The 20,766-nt window shown below is 47.8% G+C and overlaps 1 protein-coding gene across 1 annotated transcript in view; it reads left to right on the forward strand.

The window, feature by feature from the left end:
• NHERF4 (NHERF family PDZ scaffold protein 4) overlaps window positions 1–20,499 on the forward strand; it is a 131,586-nt gene extending 111,087 nt beyond the window's left edge. Inside the window, exons 9-10 of the mRNA XM_075327664.1 lie at window positions 2,646–2,750; window positions 19,365–20,499. Of these exons, the coding sequence (XP_075183779.1) occupies window positions 2,646–2,750; window positions 19,365–19,433 (174 nt within the window). The 3' untranslated portion in view covers window positions 19,434–20,499. The remainder of the gene's footprint in view (window positions 1–2,645; window positions 2,751–19,364) is intronic.
• Window positions 20,500–20,766: the final 267 nt, after the last annotated feature.

The raw sequence follows: 20,766 nt of genomic DNA on the forward strand, positions 1-20,766 counted from the left end.
GTGTGACGCCCTGGACTAGCCAGGTAGTCACCGATAGCGCCCCGCACAACACCAGTCCCTCACAAGGTAACACCAGCCAAACCATAAACCCTAGTCACCTCCCGCAGTGCTTGATGGATACACCGGGGGGGTGGAGCCAGGCGGTAGGCCATGCCCACCGAGGAGTTTAGAGTGCCTGAGGCAGGAAAAATAACAGACAGTTCAGTCTGAGAGGAGTAGTTCAGTTAGAGAGGAGTAGTTCAGTTTGAGAGTGCAGTGGAGGAGGTCAGGCCTGTAGTATAGGCCTGTGACAGACTGACAGGTGCCGGGGTCGGAGCCCTGGTACCTTGGCTAGGAGGCAGATGGTGGCCTAGCCTGCAGGAGCCAGGAAGACGGCTCGGTGGAACCGTGGTGGACCGGGACAGGGTAGTGGCCCGCCGGTACCGACCCGGGGAACCGACTCGGAAACCAGAGCACGCAGGGGGGTACTCAGACCCTGAAACGAGTTCCAGAAGCCACTGGACTGAGTTAATTGACTGATTGCAGTCTGGACTATAGGTCCTTTCCCACCCAAGTCCCGACTGAAGACAACAGCCCACCGAGGGGGATAGAAAGCCACCGCACAGGCAGAGAGATCCCACGGGCCAGTATTTGCGGGCAAACGGCCTCCTCCGACATATACAAAGCCGGGGAGCGGACTCCCGTCGCTGAAGCGCAGGTAGTCTACACATATACTACACGGTGCAGGAGAAAGGCCTCCCCTGCGCTCTCACTGATAAGCTATATTCGGCTTATAAGATGTACCTTCATTTCCCTCCCCCCCAATTTTTTGGGGAAAAATGTGAACCTCATAATTTGAAAAATATGATAAATCCTGCTTTATATATTACCTATGCTGTGGTGCCACCTGATGGTTTCCCACTTTTTTAATCAATACCTTTAAATTATTATGTAATTTTTCAGAGTGTAATAGAGCTTTACATTTTTAATTTTACTATGGTTCTCTGTGTACAATTTTCTTTTAGGTTACTGTTCAATTGTCTTGCCGGACCCTTTCTATTGTCTCCGTGCATGTACTTCAGCACAGATATATATTTTTCTATGTATATAACATTGGTGCTTGTCTGCTCCTTTTATTACTAAAGTCAGTAATATGGCGGCCACAGCTGCCCACTATATTGCTGAACTTCTGTGGTGCATATGACTCGCCCACCCCAGGGCCTTAGGTGACTCGGTGTCGGGCCGGACTAGTCCGGGGTAGTCAGCGGTGGCGGGGCCTGATTCCGTGACCCTGGTGGGGTCAGTTACTGCGGCGGTATTGGGGGAGATGATAGTGTTAAAGTTTATATAAGATTCGTGACGCCACCTGTCGTAATTTGCAGCTATGGAGCCGCAGCTGCTGGAAGGGACCTCCGGGGCTGATGTTATGGCAGCTAAGGTGTTTCTTGCTCTCCACAGGTAGAGCGGGTACCCCGGGGCAACCTTTGGTGCTTGGTAAAGTCTATGGTGTTTGTGGACGAGGAGCAGAATGAATCAGACGACACAGGGCTTGCAATTTAGGTCTTTTACTCACTGTTTCCAGGTGTTGACAAAAGCAGTTGCCCGGCAGTAGGCTGGGATCCACTGTCAGGGACCTCCGCCGATCCCGGGTAGTTCAGAGGTCAATACCGATGCACCCTTCCTGTGTCTCTCTCCTGACTGTCTTCTTAGCCTTGACTCTATTTGTTGAACTGGTCTCGGCCTCCACCACAGGGCCTGTACAAAGGGAGCTAACCGCAGTTGTATCTTGCTCCCTTCACCGGGGATCTGTGGTGGGTTGTGGCCCGGGGTGCTTGCAACCACCCTCGGCCTTCGGTGTTACTTTATGAGGAATTGTCTTTCTTCCCTCTGTCTGGGGACCGTCCCCGAATGCAGCCAGATCCCTCCACCCGATCTTCCTGTGGAACAGGCCACGAGCCAATATGCCCTTCTGTGGTCCTGGAATCCTTTCTTTTCCTTCTTTAGGTGTCACCTGGGCCTAACTAGACCCCAGAATCTCCACCAGGAGCTCCGTTCTGTCACTTTCTCTTCCTTTCCTGACAGCCCACCTCCTCACTCCTTCTCCCTCACTGCCTGACTGACTGAACTTGAACTTCCTGGTTCCCTTATCTACTCACACTTTCTGACTCCTCCCACACACCCACTGACTAGGACCCACAATTTTTGGACCAGAAATGGGACTTACGGCCCCATGAATACATCTATGGGGGTGGCTACCACTATCCCTGACCCAGTGTATGCCTACCAATTGGTGTGTGTAAGTTTTAGTCTATGGACCGGCATATGACCTCATTCTTACCCAGGATGGGATACCACACCTCTGGCTGAGGTGCAATATCTGTGGCGACGGAAGCCTCAGGGGCGCCACACATATTGTAAAAAAATCTGTATTCTGGGGAGCACACATTTATGTAAAATTTGAGAATTCAATTCCACCAAAATAAATTTACTCATCTTTACTACATGTGATGAGACATAGCTTTGAAAGGAAAAATGTCCCAGGGAACGAATGTTTGAATGATGGTGAAAAACTGTTTACCTGAAATAAAGGAAGCTTAATTAAATGTATATCTAAATACTTAGCACAAACTATTTGGTTATTTTATACCATGTTTTCTCTCAATCAGATTGAAACCTCACCTCTGCTTTTTTATGAAGACAACAGTCAAGTGAAAGCTTCAGAAGGTGATAACTCAAATCAAAGAGAATCATCCAAAACCAGTATTACAGAGGTAAGAGAGAGATTTTTTTTTTCTTTAAATATGCTATTTTTTTTAATTATTTCTTCAAGCAATTTTTAAAGAAAAAAACAAACATATCAAAAAGGAATATAAATCTAAAGCCTAATGTTATAAAAGATGAACAGAAAATACAAAATTAATACTATACAGTGGAACATTGGATTAAGAGTAACTTGGTTTGAGAGCATTTTGCAAGACAAGTAAAGCTTTTTACAAATTTGTAACTTGGTTTAAGAGCAATGATTTGCAAGAAGAGCAAATACTCACCGTGCACACGTCTGGCTCTATCCTTTCACCACGCTCTGACCTGCTCTGGAGGTAGCTTTCTGTACATATGTACTGGATACCATTGTACAATACAGTATATACTATATAGAAGGTCTATCCATTTGCATTTCTGGATACAGTACTGCACTTTCTTTCTGCTATTGCTTACACTGTAATCTGCCTGTGCAGTATTTCTACCCCACATTTGGCTTAGTTCTGCCCTTATTTTGGGGAGAATAGATTTGAGGTGTGTTTTTTAGTGTACTATACATCATTTTTTTTCTCTCTATAGTACCTCCCGCACACCAACAATTCTATTGTAAGCGAACGTGCAGTTTAATTTATTTTATGTGTTATACTGTACTGTACAGTATTTTGTATTATTGTACTGTAATAATTTTATATGAATGCAGGACATTATTTTGTTTTACTGTAAAAGTTTTGTTTTGTATAAATTGTAAATATTTTTGGGTAGTGGAACAAATTGTCTGCGTTTCAATTATTTCCTATGGGAAAATTTGCTTTGATATAAGAGTAAATTGGTTTAATTGCACACTCCCGGAACCAATTATGCTCGTAATCCATAATTGGGGGATATGGTTGTGTTCAGAATTAGCCCATCACATTTACACTCATAATAGTAGTCAATAGAGATGAGGGGTCTCGTGGAAATTCGGTTCAGCATTTTCAGCCAGACTTTAGATAAAGTTCAGTTTGGGACCAGGACTTGACCTGAACCCAAATGCAGCCAGTCATAAACAGATCACTTCTGGTGGCGAGTGTGCGGGGTTTTTCCATTTTTTGTTTGGTGCACACTACATCCGATCACCCTGTTGTTACCCCCAGTACGAGGTATTCAAACACTGCAAGAGGCTCACACTGGGCTGAGCACCGTGCGTACCCGAGCACAGCGATGTTCGCGAGAGTGGTCAGAGTACATAAAGAACCCAAACTCTGAAACAAAACTCTATTTTTTGTAAAGTCTGTGTTTGGTACGAACACCGAACCTCGGATTTGCTCACCTCTAGTAGTCAGTAAACAGCTTAAATCATTTACAGGGGTCCTGATTAACCCAATGTAAACTTCAGCTGTTCTAATAGTATTTTCCTGACATTCTATTGGATGTATTTTACAGCAAAACCCATGGTCCATAAATAACTTACAACACAGCCAAGGGATCTCATTGTTGAAAGTTATCAGACAGGAGACAAGGGTACAACATTTTTTCAAAGCATTATATATAAGATGGAACAGTGTGAAGACATCATCAAAAGTGGCTTAAATTTTGCACTGTGAAAATACCTAGAACTCAATGTCCCTCAAAAATTGATGGAAAGTTAAAAAGGAAATTGGTCCGGTGGACTGCCAAAAGCCCAATGGCAACATCACAGGAGCTGCAGGAATTTCTGGGGATTGCTAGTTGTGTACTGTATGTGTTAGCTATCTTCCATATGCTTCATATATCTAGCCTGTGGGGTAGAGTGGAAAAACAGAGGCCCTTCCTTACAGAGAAAAACATTCAACAATAGCTTTTTTTTTTACCAAAGCCTATAATCAAATATGCAAAAGTATGTGGGAAAACGTGTTATGGTCTGGTAAAACCAAGTTTGAACTTTTTGTCCATCATTACAAAAGGTATGTTTTGCACATAGCCAACACAGCACATCACCAAAAGAACACCAAACCCACAGTGAAGCATGTTGGAGGCATGTTTTATGGCTATTTTTTGGCAGGTGCAAGTGGGGCTTTAGTCAAGGTAGAAGGAATTATGAACAGTTCAAAATATCCATCAATTTTGTAACCAAACCTACAGGTCTCTGCTAAAAAGCTGCAAATTATGACCCATACCTTCAAATCATTAAAAGAATGGTTATGCAAGAAGAAAATCAACATTTTGAAATGGTCCAACCAGAGCTCAGCCAGAATCCAAATGAAAATCTGTGGGTGACCTGACAAGAGTGCTGTACACAGGAAATTCCCTCACAGTCTAAGGCGGGCTTTGCACGTTGCGACATCGCAAGCCGATGCTGCGATGTCACACGCGATAGTCCCCGCCCCTGTCGCAGGTACGATATCTTGTGATAGCTGGCTTAGCGATAATTATCGCTACGCCAGCTTCACATGAACTCACCTGCCCTGCGACCGTCGCTCTGGCCGGCGACCCGCCTCCTTCCTAAGGGGGCGGGTCGTGCGGCGTCACAGCGACGTCACACAGCAGGCGGCCAATGGCGACGGAGGGGCGGAGATGAGCAGGATGTAAACATCCCGCCCACCTCCTTCCTTCCGTATAGCGCTGGCGGCAGGTAAGGAGATGTTCCTCGTTCCTGCGGCTTCACACACAGCGATGTGTGCTGCTGCAGGAACGAGGAACTACATCATACCTGTCGCGGCACCGGCATTATGGAAATATCGGAGCCTGCACCGATGATACGATAACGACGCTTTTGCCCTCGTTCATCGTATCATCTAGGATTTACACACTACGACATCGCAAGTGACGCTGGATGTGCGTCACTTTCCATTTGACCCCACGGACATCGCACCTGCGATGTCGTAGTTTGCAAAGCCGCCCTAAGACATTTGGAGCTACTGCAAGAAGGAGTGGAGAAAGATTACCAATTCTAGATGTGCCATGCTGATAGACTCCCACCCAAAAGGCTGCCATTAATTCAAAGGGAACTTCAGCAAAATATTAGTTTAAGGGTGTGCAGATTTATACAACCACATTATTTTAGAACTTTATTTTGATTTTTCTACCTGAAAATGTCAGTCTTTCCCAATGGATTTGTTTAGATTTTGGTTAAAATTAAAGGTGGTAAAAGTTCCGAAATTCTTCTTGTTGATATAATAAGACATCTTTATCTATTTTTCAAAAATGGAACAACTTTCACCTGTGTCTGTTTTACAAATCTGTTTGTCATCTTTTTTGTAATTTGCAAAACAAAACTCATTAAGGTTTCTCAAACTTTCCATTGCATTAGTCAGTGAAAATCAAGCATGAATCACACTAGTGCATTTCAGATGGAATCTGTGTATTTGTATTATCTGCTGGCTTATTGAGTGCAAGTGTTTGGTTCGCAGAGCAGACCAAAAGAGGATATAACTAGTGTTGAGCGAGCATACTCGGCACTCGATCAATTATCGGAGTTCTAGGGTACTCTTTCTGGGAAGAGACACAGAAAGATATATAGGGGCAGGCTACTGGGAGAGATGTGGAGCGTCTTTGTCAGGGCGGGAGCCTTTTGGTGTATATAGGGTAAGGTCCAGTTGTACCTTTAAGGGAGGGATGTTTAGGCCTGAGGAGCACCTCCGTGGACAACCCCATGTACACCGAGAATTTGTTGGCTTTACCCGTATAACCTTTCATGGATGGGTGAGATAATTCCAATTCATTAAAGGGTATTGTTGCTTATCCCTATTGGCAGTGGAATTTTTTTTCATATGTTCATGCTTGAATCTGACGGCTGTCAATGAAAGTAGTGCCTTGCCAGGATTTCTAATTTTTGAGGATGTTGGACCATTGCCAATTCCTCTTTATACTATGTGATTGCTGATTGGGACTTATTTATTATATGAACTACTGACTCACTGTGTATTATAGCTTATTGCCTTTTTATATTTAGGGTCATATAACCATTGAGTCATATCACCATTTTTTTGACTCCTGGGCCCTTATATTTATGCATTAATATATACATGTATAATTATTTGCATATGTTTTGAGGATTTTGGACAAATGTCAATTCCTGCATACCGTGCGGTTATTTTGAGGGTCTGGTAATAGCATTATCTGACTCCGGCGATTTATGCCTTACAGTTTTACATTAACACATTTATAAACGCATGTGTAATTATTTTCACATGTTTTGAGGATTTTCTTGACCACTGTCAATTTCTCTATACAATGTGGTTATGTTAATTGTGCTTTATTACCTCTGCAACACACGTTTGTATTTTATTGTGCTTTTTAAGCATTAATGTTGACCTCAATAGTAGGGATGGGCGATCCCGATCTGTAAATGTGTACACGATCCCGACCACGAGCTTTCCTGGGAAGGTCGTGTTACGGATTGGGTCCAGATCAGGTCCATGGGCTGTAAAAAAAAAAAAAAGCACATTATTAAAAAACATTGTCATTACACTTACAAGTCCCGCGACGCGTCCTGCAGATTCCCGGCCGCTCCTGCTTCTGAGGCCGATCATTGCTGTCCCACCGGTAACCAGCAGTGGCTTACAGGACCTTCAATGATGTCATAGCATGTGACCGTCTGGTGTGAATGTTGATTGGCTTACAGACTGGTCACCTGGTCACATGACTATGACATCATCGAAGGTCCTGGTAACTGAACTTTCATTGTCACTGTGCGAGTTTTGCATCACAGCGCATAATCTCCCCACAGGAGAGGGTCAGCTGCGTCTATTTCCATGCAGCTGATGCGCTCCTGTCCGGACATTGTCAGACCATGCAGGGTGATGCCCATGCGAGACGCAAGTGCAATCATCCCCTCACTGTCAGGCTGTTCCTGCTCTATAGAGAGCAATGTAGCAGAGCTACTATAATAAAGATGGAGTCTCTAAGTGTTTTTTTTTGTTTTATTTCTAATAAAAAAAAATTTTCTTGTGTTGTGTTTTTTTACTGTTTACTAGAAATTCATGGTGGTTGTGTCTAATTTGGCGTGACACCATGATTTCGGGCTTAGTACCATCTGAGAATACAAAGCTGGTATTAACCCCTTTATTACCCAGCGTGCCAGCGCCACTGGTCGACCAGGGTAAAGCGCCTAGAAATGGCGCTAAGAAACAATGCGCCATTTCCAGGGGTGGCTGCGGGCTGCCGAGAATCCCAGCCCCCAGCTGCCTGGCTTTACCTGACTGGCGATCAAAATACGTCGGGAGCCCACGCATTTATTTAATTATTTATTTTTTTTAAATAATTAAAAAAGAATTAATGGGCATCCCTGTATTTTCATTGCCAGGTAGGTAAAGCCAGGCAGATGGGGGTGGCAGCCCGTAGTCGTCCACTTTATCTGTGCTGAGAATCAAAAATACCACGGAGCGCTACGTCATTTTTTTAAATTAGCTCTTTTTATACAACTATATATTGAGTACTATATATATATATATATATATATATATATATATATACTAGCTGTAGTACCCAGGCGTTGCCCGGGATAGTAACTGTATATGTATATATATACAGTATATATATATATGTGTATTATATATATATATATATATATATATATATATATACAGTGTATATATATATATATATATGTATATATATATATATATATATATATATACACATATATATACTGTATATATATACATATACAGTTACTATCCCGGGCAACGCCTGGGTACTACAGCTATATATATATATATATATACACACACAGTGCCTACAAGTAGTATTCAACCCCCTGCAGATTTAGCAGGTTTACACATTCGGAATTAACTTGGCATTGTGACATTTGGACTGTAGATCAGCCTGGAAGTGTGAAATGCACTGCAGCAAAAAAGAATGTTATTTCTTTTTTTATTTTTTTTTTTAAATTGTGAAAAGTTTATTCAGAGGGTCATTTATTTTTCAACCCCTCAAACCACAAGAATTCTGTTTGGTTCCCCTAAAGTATTAAGAAGTATTTCAGGCACAAAGAACAATGAGCTTCACATGTTTGGATTAATTATCTCTTTTTCCAGCCTTTTCTGACTAATTAAGACCCTCCCCAAACTTGTGAACAGCACTCATACTTGGTCAACATGGGAAAGACAAAGGAGCATTCCAAGGCCATCAGAGACAAGATCGTGGAGGGTCACAAGGCTGGCAAGGGGTACAAAACCCTTTCCAAGGAGTTGGGCCTACCTGTCTCCACTGTTGGGAGCATCATCCGGAAGTGGAACTACTGTTAGCCTTCCACGGTCTGGACAGCCTTTGAACGTTTCCTCCCGTGCCGAGGCCAGGCTTGTCTGAAGAGTCAAGGCTAACCCAAGGACAACAAGGAAGGAGCTCCGGGAAGATCTCATGGCAGTGGGGACATTGGTTTCAGTCAATACCATAAGTAACGTACTCCACCGCAATGGTCTCCGTTGCAGACGAGCCCGTAAGGTACCTTTACTTTCAAAGCGTCTTGTCAAGGCTCGTCTACAGTTTGCTCATGATCACTTGGAGGACTCTGAGACAGACTGGTTCAAGGTTCTCTGGTCTGATGAGACCAAGATCGAGATCTTTGGTGCCAACCACACACGTGACGTTTGGAGACTGGATGGCACTGCATACGACCTCAAGAATACCATCCCTACAGTCAAGCATGGTGGTGGCAGCATCATGCTGTGGGGCTGTTTTTCAGCCAAGGGGCCTGGCCATCTGATCCGCATCCATGGGAAGATGGATAGCACGGCCTACCTGGAGATTTTGGTCAAGAACCTCCGCTCCTCCATCAAGGATCTTAAGATGGGTCGTCATTTCATCTTCCAACAAGACAACGACCCAAAGCACACAGCCAAGAAAACCAAGGCCTGGTTCAAGAGGGAAAAAAATCAAGGTGTTGCAGTGGCCTAGTCAGTCTCCTGACCTTAACCCAATTGAAAACTTGTGGAAGGAGCTCAAGATTAAAGTCCACATGAGACACCCAAAGAACCTAGATAACTTGGAGAAGATCTGCATGGAGCAGTGGGCCAAGATAACTCCAGAGACTTGTGCCGGCCTGATCAGGTCTTATAAAAGACGATTATTAGCTGTAATTGCAAACAAGGGTTATTCCACAAAATATTAAACCAAGGGGTTGAATAATAATTGACCCACACTTTTTTGTTGAAAATGTATTAAAATTTAACTGAGCAACATAACTTGTTGGTTTGTAAGATTTATGCATCTGTTAATAAATCCTGCTCTTGTTTGAAGTTTGCAGGCTCTAACTTATTTGCATCTTATCAAACCTGCTAAATCTGTAGGGGGTTGAAGACTACTTGTAGGCACTGTATATACTAGCTGTAGTACCCAGGCGTTGCCCAGGATAGTAACTGTCTCTCTGTCTCTCTATCAGTCTCTGTGTCTCTGTCTGTCTGTCTCTTTCCCTGTCTGTCTGTGTCTATGTCTCTGTCCGTTTCTACCTCTCTGTCTGTATTTTTGTATCAGTCTATCTGTCTCTATCTCTGTGTCTCTGTGTCTGTCTCTCTATCTGTGTCTGTCTGTCTCTCTATGTCTCTCTCTATCTCTGTGTCTGTCTGTCTCTCTCTTTCCCCATCTGTCTCTTTCCAGGTCTGTCTCTTTCCAGGTCTGTCTCTTTCCAGGTCTGTCTCTTACCAGGTCTGTCTTTTTCCCCGTCTGTCTCTTTCCCTGTCTGTCTCTTTTCAGGTCTGTCTCTTTTCAGGTCTGTCTCTTTCTAGGTCTGTCTCTTTCTAGGTCTGTCTCTTTCCACTTCTGTCTCTTTCCCCATCTGTTTGTTTCGCTATATGTCTCTTTCCCCGTCTGTCTCTTTCCCCGTCTGTCTCTTCCCAGGTCTGTCTCTTTCAAGGGCTGTCTCTCTCCAGGGCTGTCTCTTTCCCCATCTGTCTCTTTCCCCGTCTGTTTTTGTCTGTCTCTCTGTCTGTCTCTTTCCCCGTCTGTCTCTTTCCAGGTCTGTTTCTTTCAAGGGCTGTCTCTCTCCAGGGCTGTCTATCTGTCTCTTTCCCCGTCTGTCTCTTTCCAGGTCTGTCTCTTTCCCCGTCTGTCTCTTTCCAGGTCTGTCTCTTTCAAGGGCTGTCTCTCTCCAGGGCTGTCTCTTTCCCCATCTGTCTCTTTCCCCGTCTGTTTTTGTCTGTCTCTCTGTCTGTCTCTTTCCCCGTCTGTCTCTTTCCCCGTCTGTCTCTTTCCCCGTCTGTCTCTTTTCCCGTCTGTCTCTTTCCAGGTCTGTCTCTTTCAAGGGCTGTCTCTTCCCCATCTGTCTCTTTCCCAGTCTGTCTCTTTCCCCATCTGTTTTTGTCTGTCTCTCTGTCTGTCTGTTTCCCCGTCTGTCTCTTTCCAGGTCTGTTTCTTTCCAGGTCTGTTTCTTTCAAGGTCTGTCTCTTTCCTGGTCAGTCTCTTTCCCCATCTGTCTCTTTCCCCGTCTGTCTCTTTCCCCGTCTGTTTTTGTCTGTCTCTCTGTCTGTTTCCCCGTCTGTCTCTTTCCAGGTCTGTTTCTTTCTGGTCTGTCTCTTTCCAGGTCTGTCTCTTTCCAGGTCTGTCACTTTCAAGTTTTGTTTCTGTCAAGGTCTGTCTCTTTCCCTGTCTGCCTTTCTCTGTCTGTCTCTTTCTTTGTCTGTCTCTATCTCTCTGTTTCTTTCCCCATTTGTCTCTTTCTAGGTCTGTCTCTTTCCCAGGTCTGTCTCTTTCCCCGTCTGTCTCCCCGTCTCTTTTCCTGTCTCTTTCCCTGTCTGTCTTTGTCCATCTCTTTGTCTGTGTCTTTTCCGGTCTGTCTTTTTCCCTGTCTGCCTTTCTTTGTCTGTCTCTTTCCTGTCTGTCTCTATTTCTCTGTCTCTTTCCCCTTCTGTCTCTATCAAGATCTGTCTCTTTCCCATCTATCTTTGTCTGTCTCTCTGGCTGTCTCCTCTTTCCCTGTCTGCCTGTCTATGTCCCTGTCTGCCTGTCTGTCTGTCTCTTTCCCCATCTGTCTCTTTCCAGCTCTGTCTCTTTCCCCGTCTTTCTCTGTCTGTCCCTTTCCCTGTCTGTCTCTGTCTGTCTCTTTCACTGTCTATCTGTCTCTGTCTCTGTCACTTTCCCTGTCTGTCTCTCTCTCTCTCTCTGTGTCTCTGTCTCTCTCAGTCTGTCTCTCTCTCTATCCGTCTCCCCACCGACATCACATTACCTCCCACATAAGCCTCTTATACTAACAATGTATTTTGTTCCTATAGCAACCAATCACAGCTGCTATTAAAACCAGTAGTTCCAGGCTCCATTTACTTTAATGGAGGCATGTTTTTTGGAGAGTAACTGGAAAGCGTGGGGTAAATTTTCCTGTCAAAACATAGTGTACGACGTTCCCTGGGTCACATGAGGCATCTGTACAACATTTCATGATTGTAGATGCGACGGTGTGTATTCCTTTAGCGGACATACACACATACATAGACACATACATACACTGAGCTTTATATATTAGATGTATATTTTTTGATGATATGATGTGTCTATGTTTGGGCGGTATGAGCATTGATTTATCTAATTGAGATCCCATTGGAGATGTGGATTGTGGGAGTGAATTCCGTCTTCACCTGTTACCATCAAGGGATCACATATACAAGACACCTGACTTCGAAAGTCATACAGCTTCAATAAAGGACTATAATTGTCTGAACGCGTTGCTGGTTCCTATGATCAATTGCCCGCCTTGAAGTTTTTTATACCTTTGTAATCTGCCTTTTGGATTTTATATCTGATTTTTGTAATAAAGCCTTGGAAATTTTACTGAGCACATGGAGCTGGATTTTGTTTCCGTTATCTGTTGAACAGCTTGCACGGGGGGTAAGAACAGCATGAATGGCTATAGTGTGCAACAAACAAAAAGAAATGGAAAAACCCTGCCTGACCCTTAAAGTGATCTGTTTACGGCTGGCTGCATGTGGGCGGAGACCCGATCTGCCCAAGTGATATTCATTGGGGTTCAGGTCAAGTCCGGGTCCCAAACCAAACATTATTTAAAGTCCAGCTGAACCCTCTGAACTGAACTTGCACGGGTTCACTCATCTCTACTGGTAATGGATAAGAAGGTATTTGACATAAGATAAATTACGCTGTCAAGGAACATGGAGTCATGAGAATTAAGCAAAAAAAGAGTGATGGGATTGTGCCGCCTCCGCGTCAGCAGCCGGGCCGCTTGGATGCGGATCCACGGTGGCTCGAGGGGTCTCCGGACGCGGGGGGGTCGTGCGGCTCCTCAAACGAAGAGAGTTATTTACAAGGGATGTGTTAGAGTTCGTGACGCCACCCGTGGTTTTTGGTAATTTTGGGAGTACCACCGCGGCAGTTGGGAGTACCCAGGGGAGATGGAATGGGGCAGCCAGGTGTTAGGACCCTCCACAGGTAGGGGAGATGCCCCGGGACTCGGTGATGGTGTTGGGGAGGTGCCGTGGGGAGCGAAGTGGTCACTTCCATACTCACTCAGTCCATAAAGCTGACACCGACAACTGGATAAACCAAAGTTCTGGACACCGCTGCCGCTGAGAGGAGCTAGTTCGGGTCCCGTCCCCGATGGTGTTGCCTGGTGATCCATAACCTGCCTCCTGGCACTAAGTTACTTCTTTTTCGGTCCCGGTAGTGTGGAATTAGCCGGGTCCCGCTCTCCATTATGGCTAACTGTGGGAGCTTGCTCTCAAAGTTCACGCTTGGGATTTTATTGACCGTATTTGTGGAAAGTCCTAACCCCTTCGTTGCGCTAGTAATCTGATTTTGGAGCGGGTGGAGAACGGATCTTAAAGGCTCAATTCTCGTCGGTTAAATTGTCAGGTTGCCTGAAGCTACTCCCTGACCTATGGTCCATGTACCCCGTCGTGCCCTGGTCCCAGCCCGGTGATGGTGCAAGGCCGCAGGCTCTCCTCCTCGACGGTTCCGTGCCCCTTGCCATGATCCCCTGCGACCGGGGGTCCAGCTCCTACTAGGTCCAGACCACCTAGTTTCCTCCAAAGAGCCCGGCTCCTGACTTCAACCTCCCACTTCAACTTCCTGACTCCAACTGAACTGAACTGGTCCTGACACTCCTGACCTCCCCTTAACCAACCCCCCAAGTGGGCGACCCTATTCCACTCAGGCCGTCCACTGGTGTGTCTGGTGGGTGTGGTGCAGAGTGTACCTAGGACTTTGATTGACTGCTGTTGGCAACACCGTTAGTTGGGGACCCATAACCAAGGAGGAGGTGGATATTGCACAGAAGGGCAGATTGCACAATACCCTGTCACGACCTGATAGGCCAGGGCATCACAGGATGACAAAAAGAGAAAAAGAATAAAGATATACAATATTTTCTGAAAGCAAACCACACATGGCAAGTCGACTAGAAGCAAACGGTCTCATCCTGCAGGATCATAGTCATCTGATTCCGTGTATAACATGCAGGGAGACCTGCTTCTGTAAAACTCATAGTTAAGGCGAGCCATTAGATCCTCTTTGTGCATGATCTGCCTTATGTTAATAGACAAGTCTCAATGTTAAAGATAGAAATCTCCTTATTCACAGACCTAAAGGGGGCTTTACACGCTGCGACATCGCTAATGTTGGGGTCACGGAATTTGTGACGCACATCCGGCCGCATTACCGATGCCGTTGCATGTGACACCGATAAGCGATTTTGCATCGTTGCAAAAACGTGCAAAATCGCTAAGCGGCGACATGGGGGTCCATTCTTAAAAATTGTTACTGCAGCAGTAACGAAGTTGTTCCTCGTTCCTGCGGCAGCACACATCGCTGCGTGTGACGCCGCAGGAACGAGGAAGCTCCCCTTACCTGCCTCCCGGCTGCTATGCAGAAGGAAGGAGGTGGGCGGGATGTTACGTCCCACTCATCTCCGCCCCTCCGCTGCTATTGGGCGGCGGTTCAGTGACGCTTCAGTGACGTCGCTGTGACGCCGCACGGACCGCCCCCTTAGAAAGGAGGCGGTTCGCCGGTCACAGCGACGTCGCCGGACAGGTAAGTATGTGTGACGTCTCTGGGCGATGTTGTGCGGCACGGGCAGCGATTTGCCCGTGTCGCGCAACAGATGGGGGCGGGTACCCACACTAGCGATATCGGGACCGATATCGCAGTGTGTAAAGTAGCCTTTAGTCATCGGAATAATAATAATGACCAAGACAAATTTTTACTCCCTAGACCTGGACAAATAAGGTTAAGTGATAATGTGTCACCCGGGGACCAGGGGTACTCAGATCCGGGCCACGGGGTCACGCCTGTGGGTATCACGGTGGCGTGACGCGGTCTGTGATCCCAGGCTCCACAGTAAAAAGGGGATTAGGTAAGGGAGATTGTCCGTGACGTCACCCACGGTTGTGGTGATTTTGGTAACACCACCACTGCTCTGGACGGGGATCCCGGGAGCGATGGTGTGGAGCAGCTAGGATGTTGTTTCCCCTCCGTGGGTAGGGGGGTTTGTTGTCCCGGGGCTCGGAGATGGGGTAGGGATTGATGATGGCAGGCGGGTTGCGGGGCCTGGTGAGGTGCAGGGTCGCAGGGGCAGCGCTGTGCCGCACGGCACGGTTGTACTCACTCAGCCCAATGATGCACACAGAGTCTCTGCTGAAACAAACGGCTGAATGGACGGGTCCCACAGGCGGCTGCGGTGTTTTTCCCCTGACCCCAGGTTGGTAATGTAAGTCCTTTCCTGCACCTTCCGTACGCTCCTCCTGCGCTCCGGTTTCCAGCGGGCTCCCCGATTCAGTACCGGTGGGCCACCGCCCAGCCCCGGCTACCTACGGTTCCACCAACTGTCTGCCCGGTTCCCTGCAGACGGCCACTACCGTCTGCCTCACTCTCACATGAGGGCCCTAGGCTCCAACCTAGGCCCCAGTCTGCGTCTGCCTCTCTGCAGACCTCCTCTCTCTTCCTCTCCTGGACTTGTCTGGGCTTGTTTCTTGCCTCAGGCCAGCTAAACTCCTGGGTGGGCGTCTCCATCTCCTGACTCCGCCCACCTGGTGTGTCTGGCTGAGCCCGAGGAAGGAATCAGGTCACACTGGAGATGTCTGCTGTGAACTGCTGGGGGTGGGTGTGTGTGTGTGTTGTTACCTGTGGCCCCTGGCTTGTCCAGGGCGCCACATTCCCCCTTAGCAAAATGCAGACCGTCCGCGGGCTGCCCGTCCATCACCGGTTTTATTTTTCTTTTAACTGCAAAAAGTAGAAAGGCATATCAAACATTAAAACACAAGCATTACTTTTTAACTTCCCATCACGGGATGCATATCACTTTAACGTTGCAACAACAATCAAACACTTTTAATAATGGCAACGGAACGGGTCCTTTAGTCACCCACCCAAACAACCTGGCCCTGATGCTGCCCCTAAGAAATGGGCAGCACCCCTTGACCCCAGTCCAGAACCAGGCTGCCCAGATAGTTAACGGGATGGGTGCTTCGCTGCCTTTGCGGCCGGGCGGACTGCCAGGGCCGTCGTCATCAGCGGTGCGGCTGGGAGGGAAGCCGGAACCGGTGGCAGGGCGGTGACAAAGGTAAGACCTGGGCCCTCCCTCACAGACGCTGCGAGCTCCGCTACCGGTGACAGAGGTAACGGGTCAGTCGGGGCGTTGGCCGCGGGCACGGGCACTGAGGTTTCAGCGGTGCCGGACGGACGGGACATCTCGTGCAGCAGTGTTCCAGGAACCAAACACTGGCAGAGTCCTGGCGTCCCTGCTTCCACAGCCGCGGTTCACATGCGGCCGGATGCCATCCCGTCCCCCTTAGTCTCTTTTTAGCACTTCCTTCTTCAGGGGGCGGGGCTCCATTTTCGCGCCTTTCCTGCTCGGGGAAGACGCTCGAGCGGGAAATTTTTCGTGCCCAAGATGGCGGCTTTGCAAAATTTTCGGCTGGACACCTCCGGCGGTAACAAGGCACATCTCTACCAAACGGCAGAGTGGTAGGATCCTGTTCGTGACGCTAAATGTGTCACCCGGGGACCAGGGGTACTCAGATCCGGGCCACAGGGTCACTTCTGTGGGTATCACGGTGGCGTGACCCGGTCTGTGATCCCAGGCTCCACAGTAAAAAGGGGATTAGGTAAGGGAGATTGTCCATGACGCCACCCACGGTTGTGGTGATTTTGGTAACACCACCGCTGCTCTGGACGGGGATCCCGGGAGCGATGGTGTGGAGCAGCTAGGATGTTGTTTCCCTTCCGTGGGTAGGGGGGTTTGTTGTCCCGGTGATGGGGTAGGGATTGATGATGGCAGGCGGGTTGCGGGGCCTGGTGAGGTGCAGGGTCGCAGGGGCAGCGCTGTGCCGCACGGCACGGTGGTACTCACTCAGCCCAATGATGCACACAGAGTCTCTGCTGAAACAAACGGCTGAATGGACGGGTCCCACAGGCGGCTGCGGTGTTTTTCCCCTGACCCCAGGTTGGTAATGTAAGTCCTTTCCTGCACCTTCCGTACGCTCCTCCTGCGCTCCGGTTTCCAGCGGGCTCCCCGATTCAGTACCGGTGGGCCACCGCCCAGCCCCGGCTACCTACGGTTCCACCAACTGTCTGCCCGGCTCCCTGCAGACGGCCACTACCGTCTGCCTCACTCTCACATGAGGGCCCTAGGCTCCAACCTAGGCCCCAGTCTGCGTCTGCCTCTCTGCAGACCTCCTCTCTCTTCCTCTCCTGGACTTGTCTGGGCTTGTTTCTTGCCTCAGGCCAGCTAAACTCCTGGGTGGGCGTCTCCATCTCCTGACTCCGCCCACCTGGTGTGTCTGGCTGAGCCCGAGGAAGGAATCAGGTCACACTGGAGATGTCTGCTGTGAACTGCTGGGGGTGGGTGTGTGTGTGTGTTGTTACCTGTGGCCCCTGGCTTGTCCAGGGCGCCACATTCCCCCTTAGCAAAATGCAGACCGTCCGCGGGCTGCCCGTCCATCACCGGTTTTATTTTTCTTTTAACTGCAAAAAGTAGAAAGGCATATCAAACATTAAAACACAAGCATTACTTTTTAACTTCCCATCACGGGATGCATATCACTTTAACGTTGCAACAACAATCAAACACTTTTAATAATGGCAACGGAACGGGTCCTTTAGTCACCCACCCAAACAACCTGGCCCTGATGCTGCCCCTAAGAAATGGGCAGCACCCCTTGACCCCAGTCCAGAACCAGGCTGCCCAGATAGTTAACGGGATGGGTGCTTCGCTGCCTTTGCGGCCGGGCGGACTGCCAGGGCCGTCGTCATCAGCGGTGCGGCTGGGAGGGAAGCCGGAACCGGTGGCAGGGCGGTGACAAAGGTAAGACCTGGGCCCTCCCTCACAGACGCTGCGAGCTCCGCTACCGGTGACAGAGGTAACGGGTCGGTCGGGGCGTTGGCCGCGGGCACGGGCACTGAGGTTTCAGCGGTGCCGGACGGACGGGACATCTCGTGCAGCAGTGTTCCAGGAACCAAACACTGGCAGAGTCCTGGCGTCCCTGCTTCCACAGCCGCGGTTCACATGCGGCCGGATGCCATCCCGTCCCCCTTAGTCTCTTTTTAGCACTTCCTTCTTCAGGGGGCGGGGCTCCATTTTCGCGCCTTTCCTGCTCGGGGAAGACGCTCGAGCGGGAAATTTTTCGTGCCCAAGATGGCGGCTTTGCAAAATTTTCGGCTGGACACCTCCGGCGGTAACAAGGCACATCTCTACCAAACGACAGAGTGGTAGGATCCTGTTCGTGACGCCAAATGTGTCACCCGGGGACCAGGGGTACTCAGATCCGGGCCACAGGGTCACTTCTGTGGGTATCACGGTGGCGTGACCCGGTCTGTGATCCCAGGCTCCACAGTAAAAAGGGGATTAGGTAAGGGAGATTGTCCGTGACGCCACCCACGGTTGTGGTGATTTTGGTAACACCACCGCTGCTCTGGACGGGGATCCCGGGAGCGATGGTGTGGAGCAGCTAGGATGTTGTTTCCCTTCCGTGGGTAGGGGGGTTTGTTGTCCCGGTGATGGGGTAGGGATTGATGATGGCAGGCGGGTTGCGGGGCCTGGTGAGGTGCAGGGTCGCAGGGGCAGCGCTGTGCCGCACGGCACGGTGGTACTCACTCAGCCCAATGATGCACACAGAGTCTCTGCTGAAACAAACAGCTGGATGGACGGGTCCCACAGGCGGCTGCGGTGTTTTTTCCCTGACCCCAGGTTGGTAATGTAAGTCCTTTCCAGCACCTTCCGTACGCTCCTCCTGCGCTCCGGTTTCCAGCGGGCTCCCCGATTCAGTACCGGTGGGCCACTGCCCAGCCTCGGCTACCTACGGTTCCACCAACTGTCTGCCCGGCTTCCTGCAGACGGCCACTACCGTCTGCCTTACTCTCACACGAGGGCCCTAGGCTCCAACCTAGGCCCCAGTCTGCGTCTGCCTCTCTGCAGACCTCCTCTCTCTTCCTCTCCTGGACTTGTCTGGGCTTGTTTCTTGCCTCAGGCCAGCTAAACTCCTGGGTGGGCGTCTCCATCTCCTGACTCCGCCCACCTGGTGTGTCTGGCTGAGCCCGAGGAAGGAATCAGGTCACACTGGAGATATCTGCTGTGAACTGCTGGGGGTGGGGGTGTGTGTGTTGTTACCTGTGGCCCCTGGCTTGTCCAGGGTGCCACAATAGCATGTCAACCAAAATATTGTTGCATATTTTATTCATACGGAACTAAAATAACACATAATCTGAATATAATGCTCTTTTTCGTTTAGGTTGAAGAAACATCATCACATGCAGACATGGGGAGAGACAGTAAATCTGCACAGAGCACTGAAGAATAAGAATTTATACTGCGGAAACTGACTCCTGTCTGTGGGGACGCTCTTGTTTTCCACTATGAGCTCTGGTATATATGGGCACCAGGCTTGGAACCTGCACTTTATACCAAAGGCTAAACAGTGCAACACTGCCAATCGTAGATGATGTGATCACTAATTGTCATTAGAAATACACTAATTCTACATTTCTAGAGCAAATTGTGACCAATTATTGTGCCTACATCCATATCATATTGATTGCATTATTTATATTACAATTTTGCTTTTGCAGATACAAATTATGTTACATAATCCACACAATGTGAATTAAACTATCTATTAATTAGTATGCTATTAGGTTATCTGCACAAAGGGAATTTGCTGTGGATTTTCAGCAGTGTATCCACAGCTTGATATGCATGTGCTACATGACAATTCTGTCATGGATTTGCCACACATTTCACCTTATGCATCGTAAAATGAGATTCTGGAATGAAAAACTGCGGAAAGAATTGACATGATGTGGATTGCAGAACGATTCCACAAATGTCTTCAACAGGTTGACAAAATGTTCATAAGGACGTCTTTCATATAAACTCAGGATTCTACCTTAGTCCTTAGACTAAAAAAAGCTAAATCACAGACATAAGCTGCTCCACACATTTAACAAATAGCTTTGGATTTTTTTAAGGGTTCAGTCACATCTGTGTATAACATCTGCAAGTGCAATGCACTAAAAAATTGCATTGCACTTGTACCAATGGTAAAAAATAGGGCAGATCTGCTAGTTTTTCCTATGCAAAATTTGCCTGTGGGATAAGTTGCAGAATGCTGTGAATGGCTGCGTACCTCGCCAATCCAAGTCAATGGGCGCGAGAAAAATGCTCTACACGCGGACAGCACACAAGTGGCACATGGACATGCGTACGGAATGCATTTTCAACATCGTCTTTTCCATACTTTAAAAAGTTAGATAGAAGAATAGAGAGTGTAGATAGATAGATGTCAAACAGCTATATAACATCCTATCCCCCTACGTCTAAACTTGCACCCTTTAGTGCCTTTCATGTGACACTAAAAAGTGTTTAGCCTTGTATTTAGCAACAAAATAAATAATTAATTGAAAAAAACCATGTGGGGTCCCCCTTTTTTTGGTAGCCAGCTAAGGTAAAGCAGGCCACTGTAGCCTGCAGCTGGCAGCTTTACCTTGGCTGGTAATCCAAATCAGCGGTCACCCCACTCTGTTTTTTTAAATGTTTTACTTTAAAACAAATAATAAAAAAAACGCCTGGGGTTCCCCCCAAATTGGATCACCAGCTAAGGTGAAACTGACAGCTGGAGTCTGGTATTCTCAGGA

This window comes from Anomaloglossus baeobatrachus, chromosome 11 (assembly GCF_048569485.1).
Source record: "Anomaloglossus baeobatrachus isolate aAnoBae1 chromosome 11, aAnoBae1.hap1, whole genome shotgun sequence".
Taxonomy (NCBI): Eukaryota; Metazoa; Chordata; class Amphibia; order Anura; family Aromobatidae; genus Anomaloglossus; species Anomaloglossus baeobatrachus.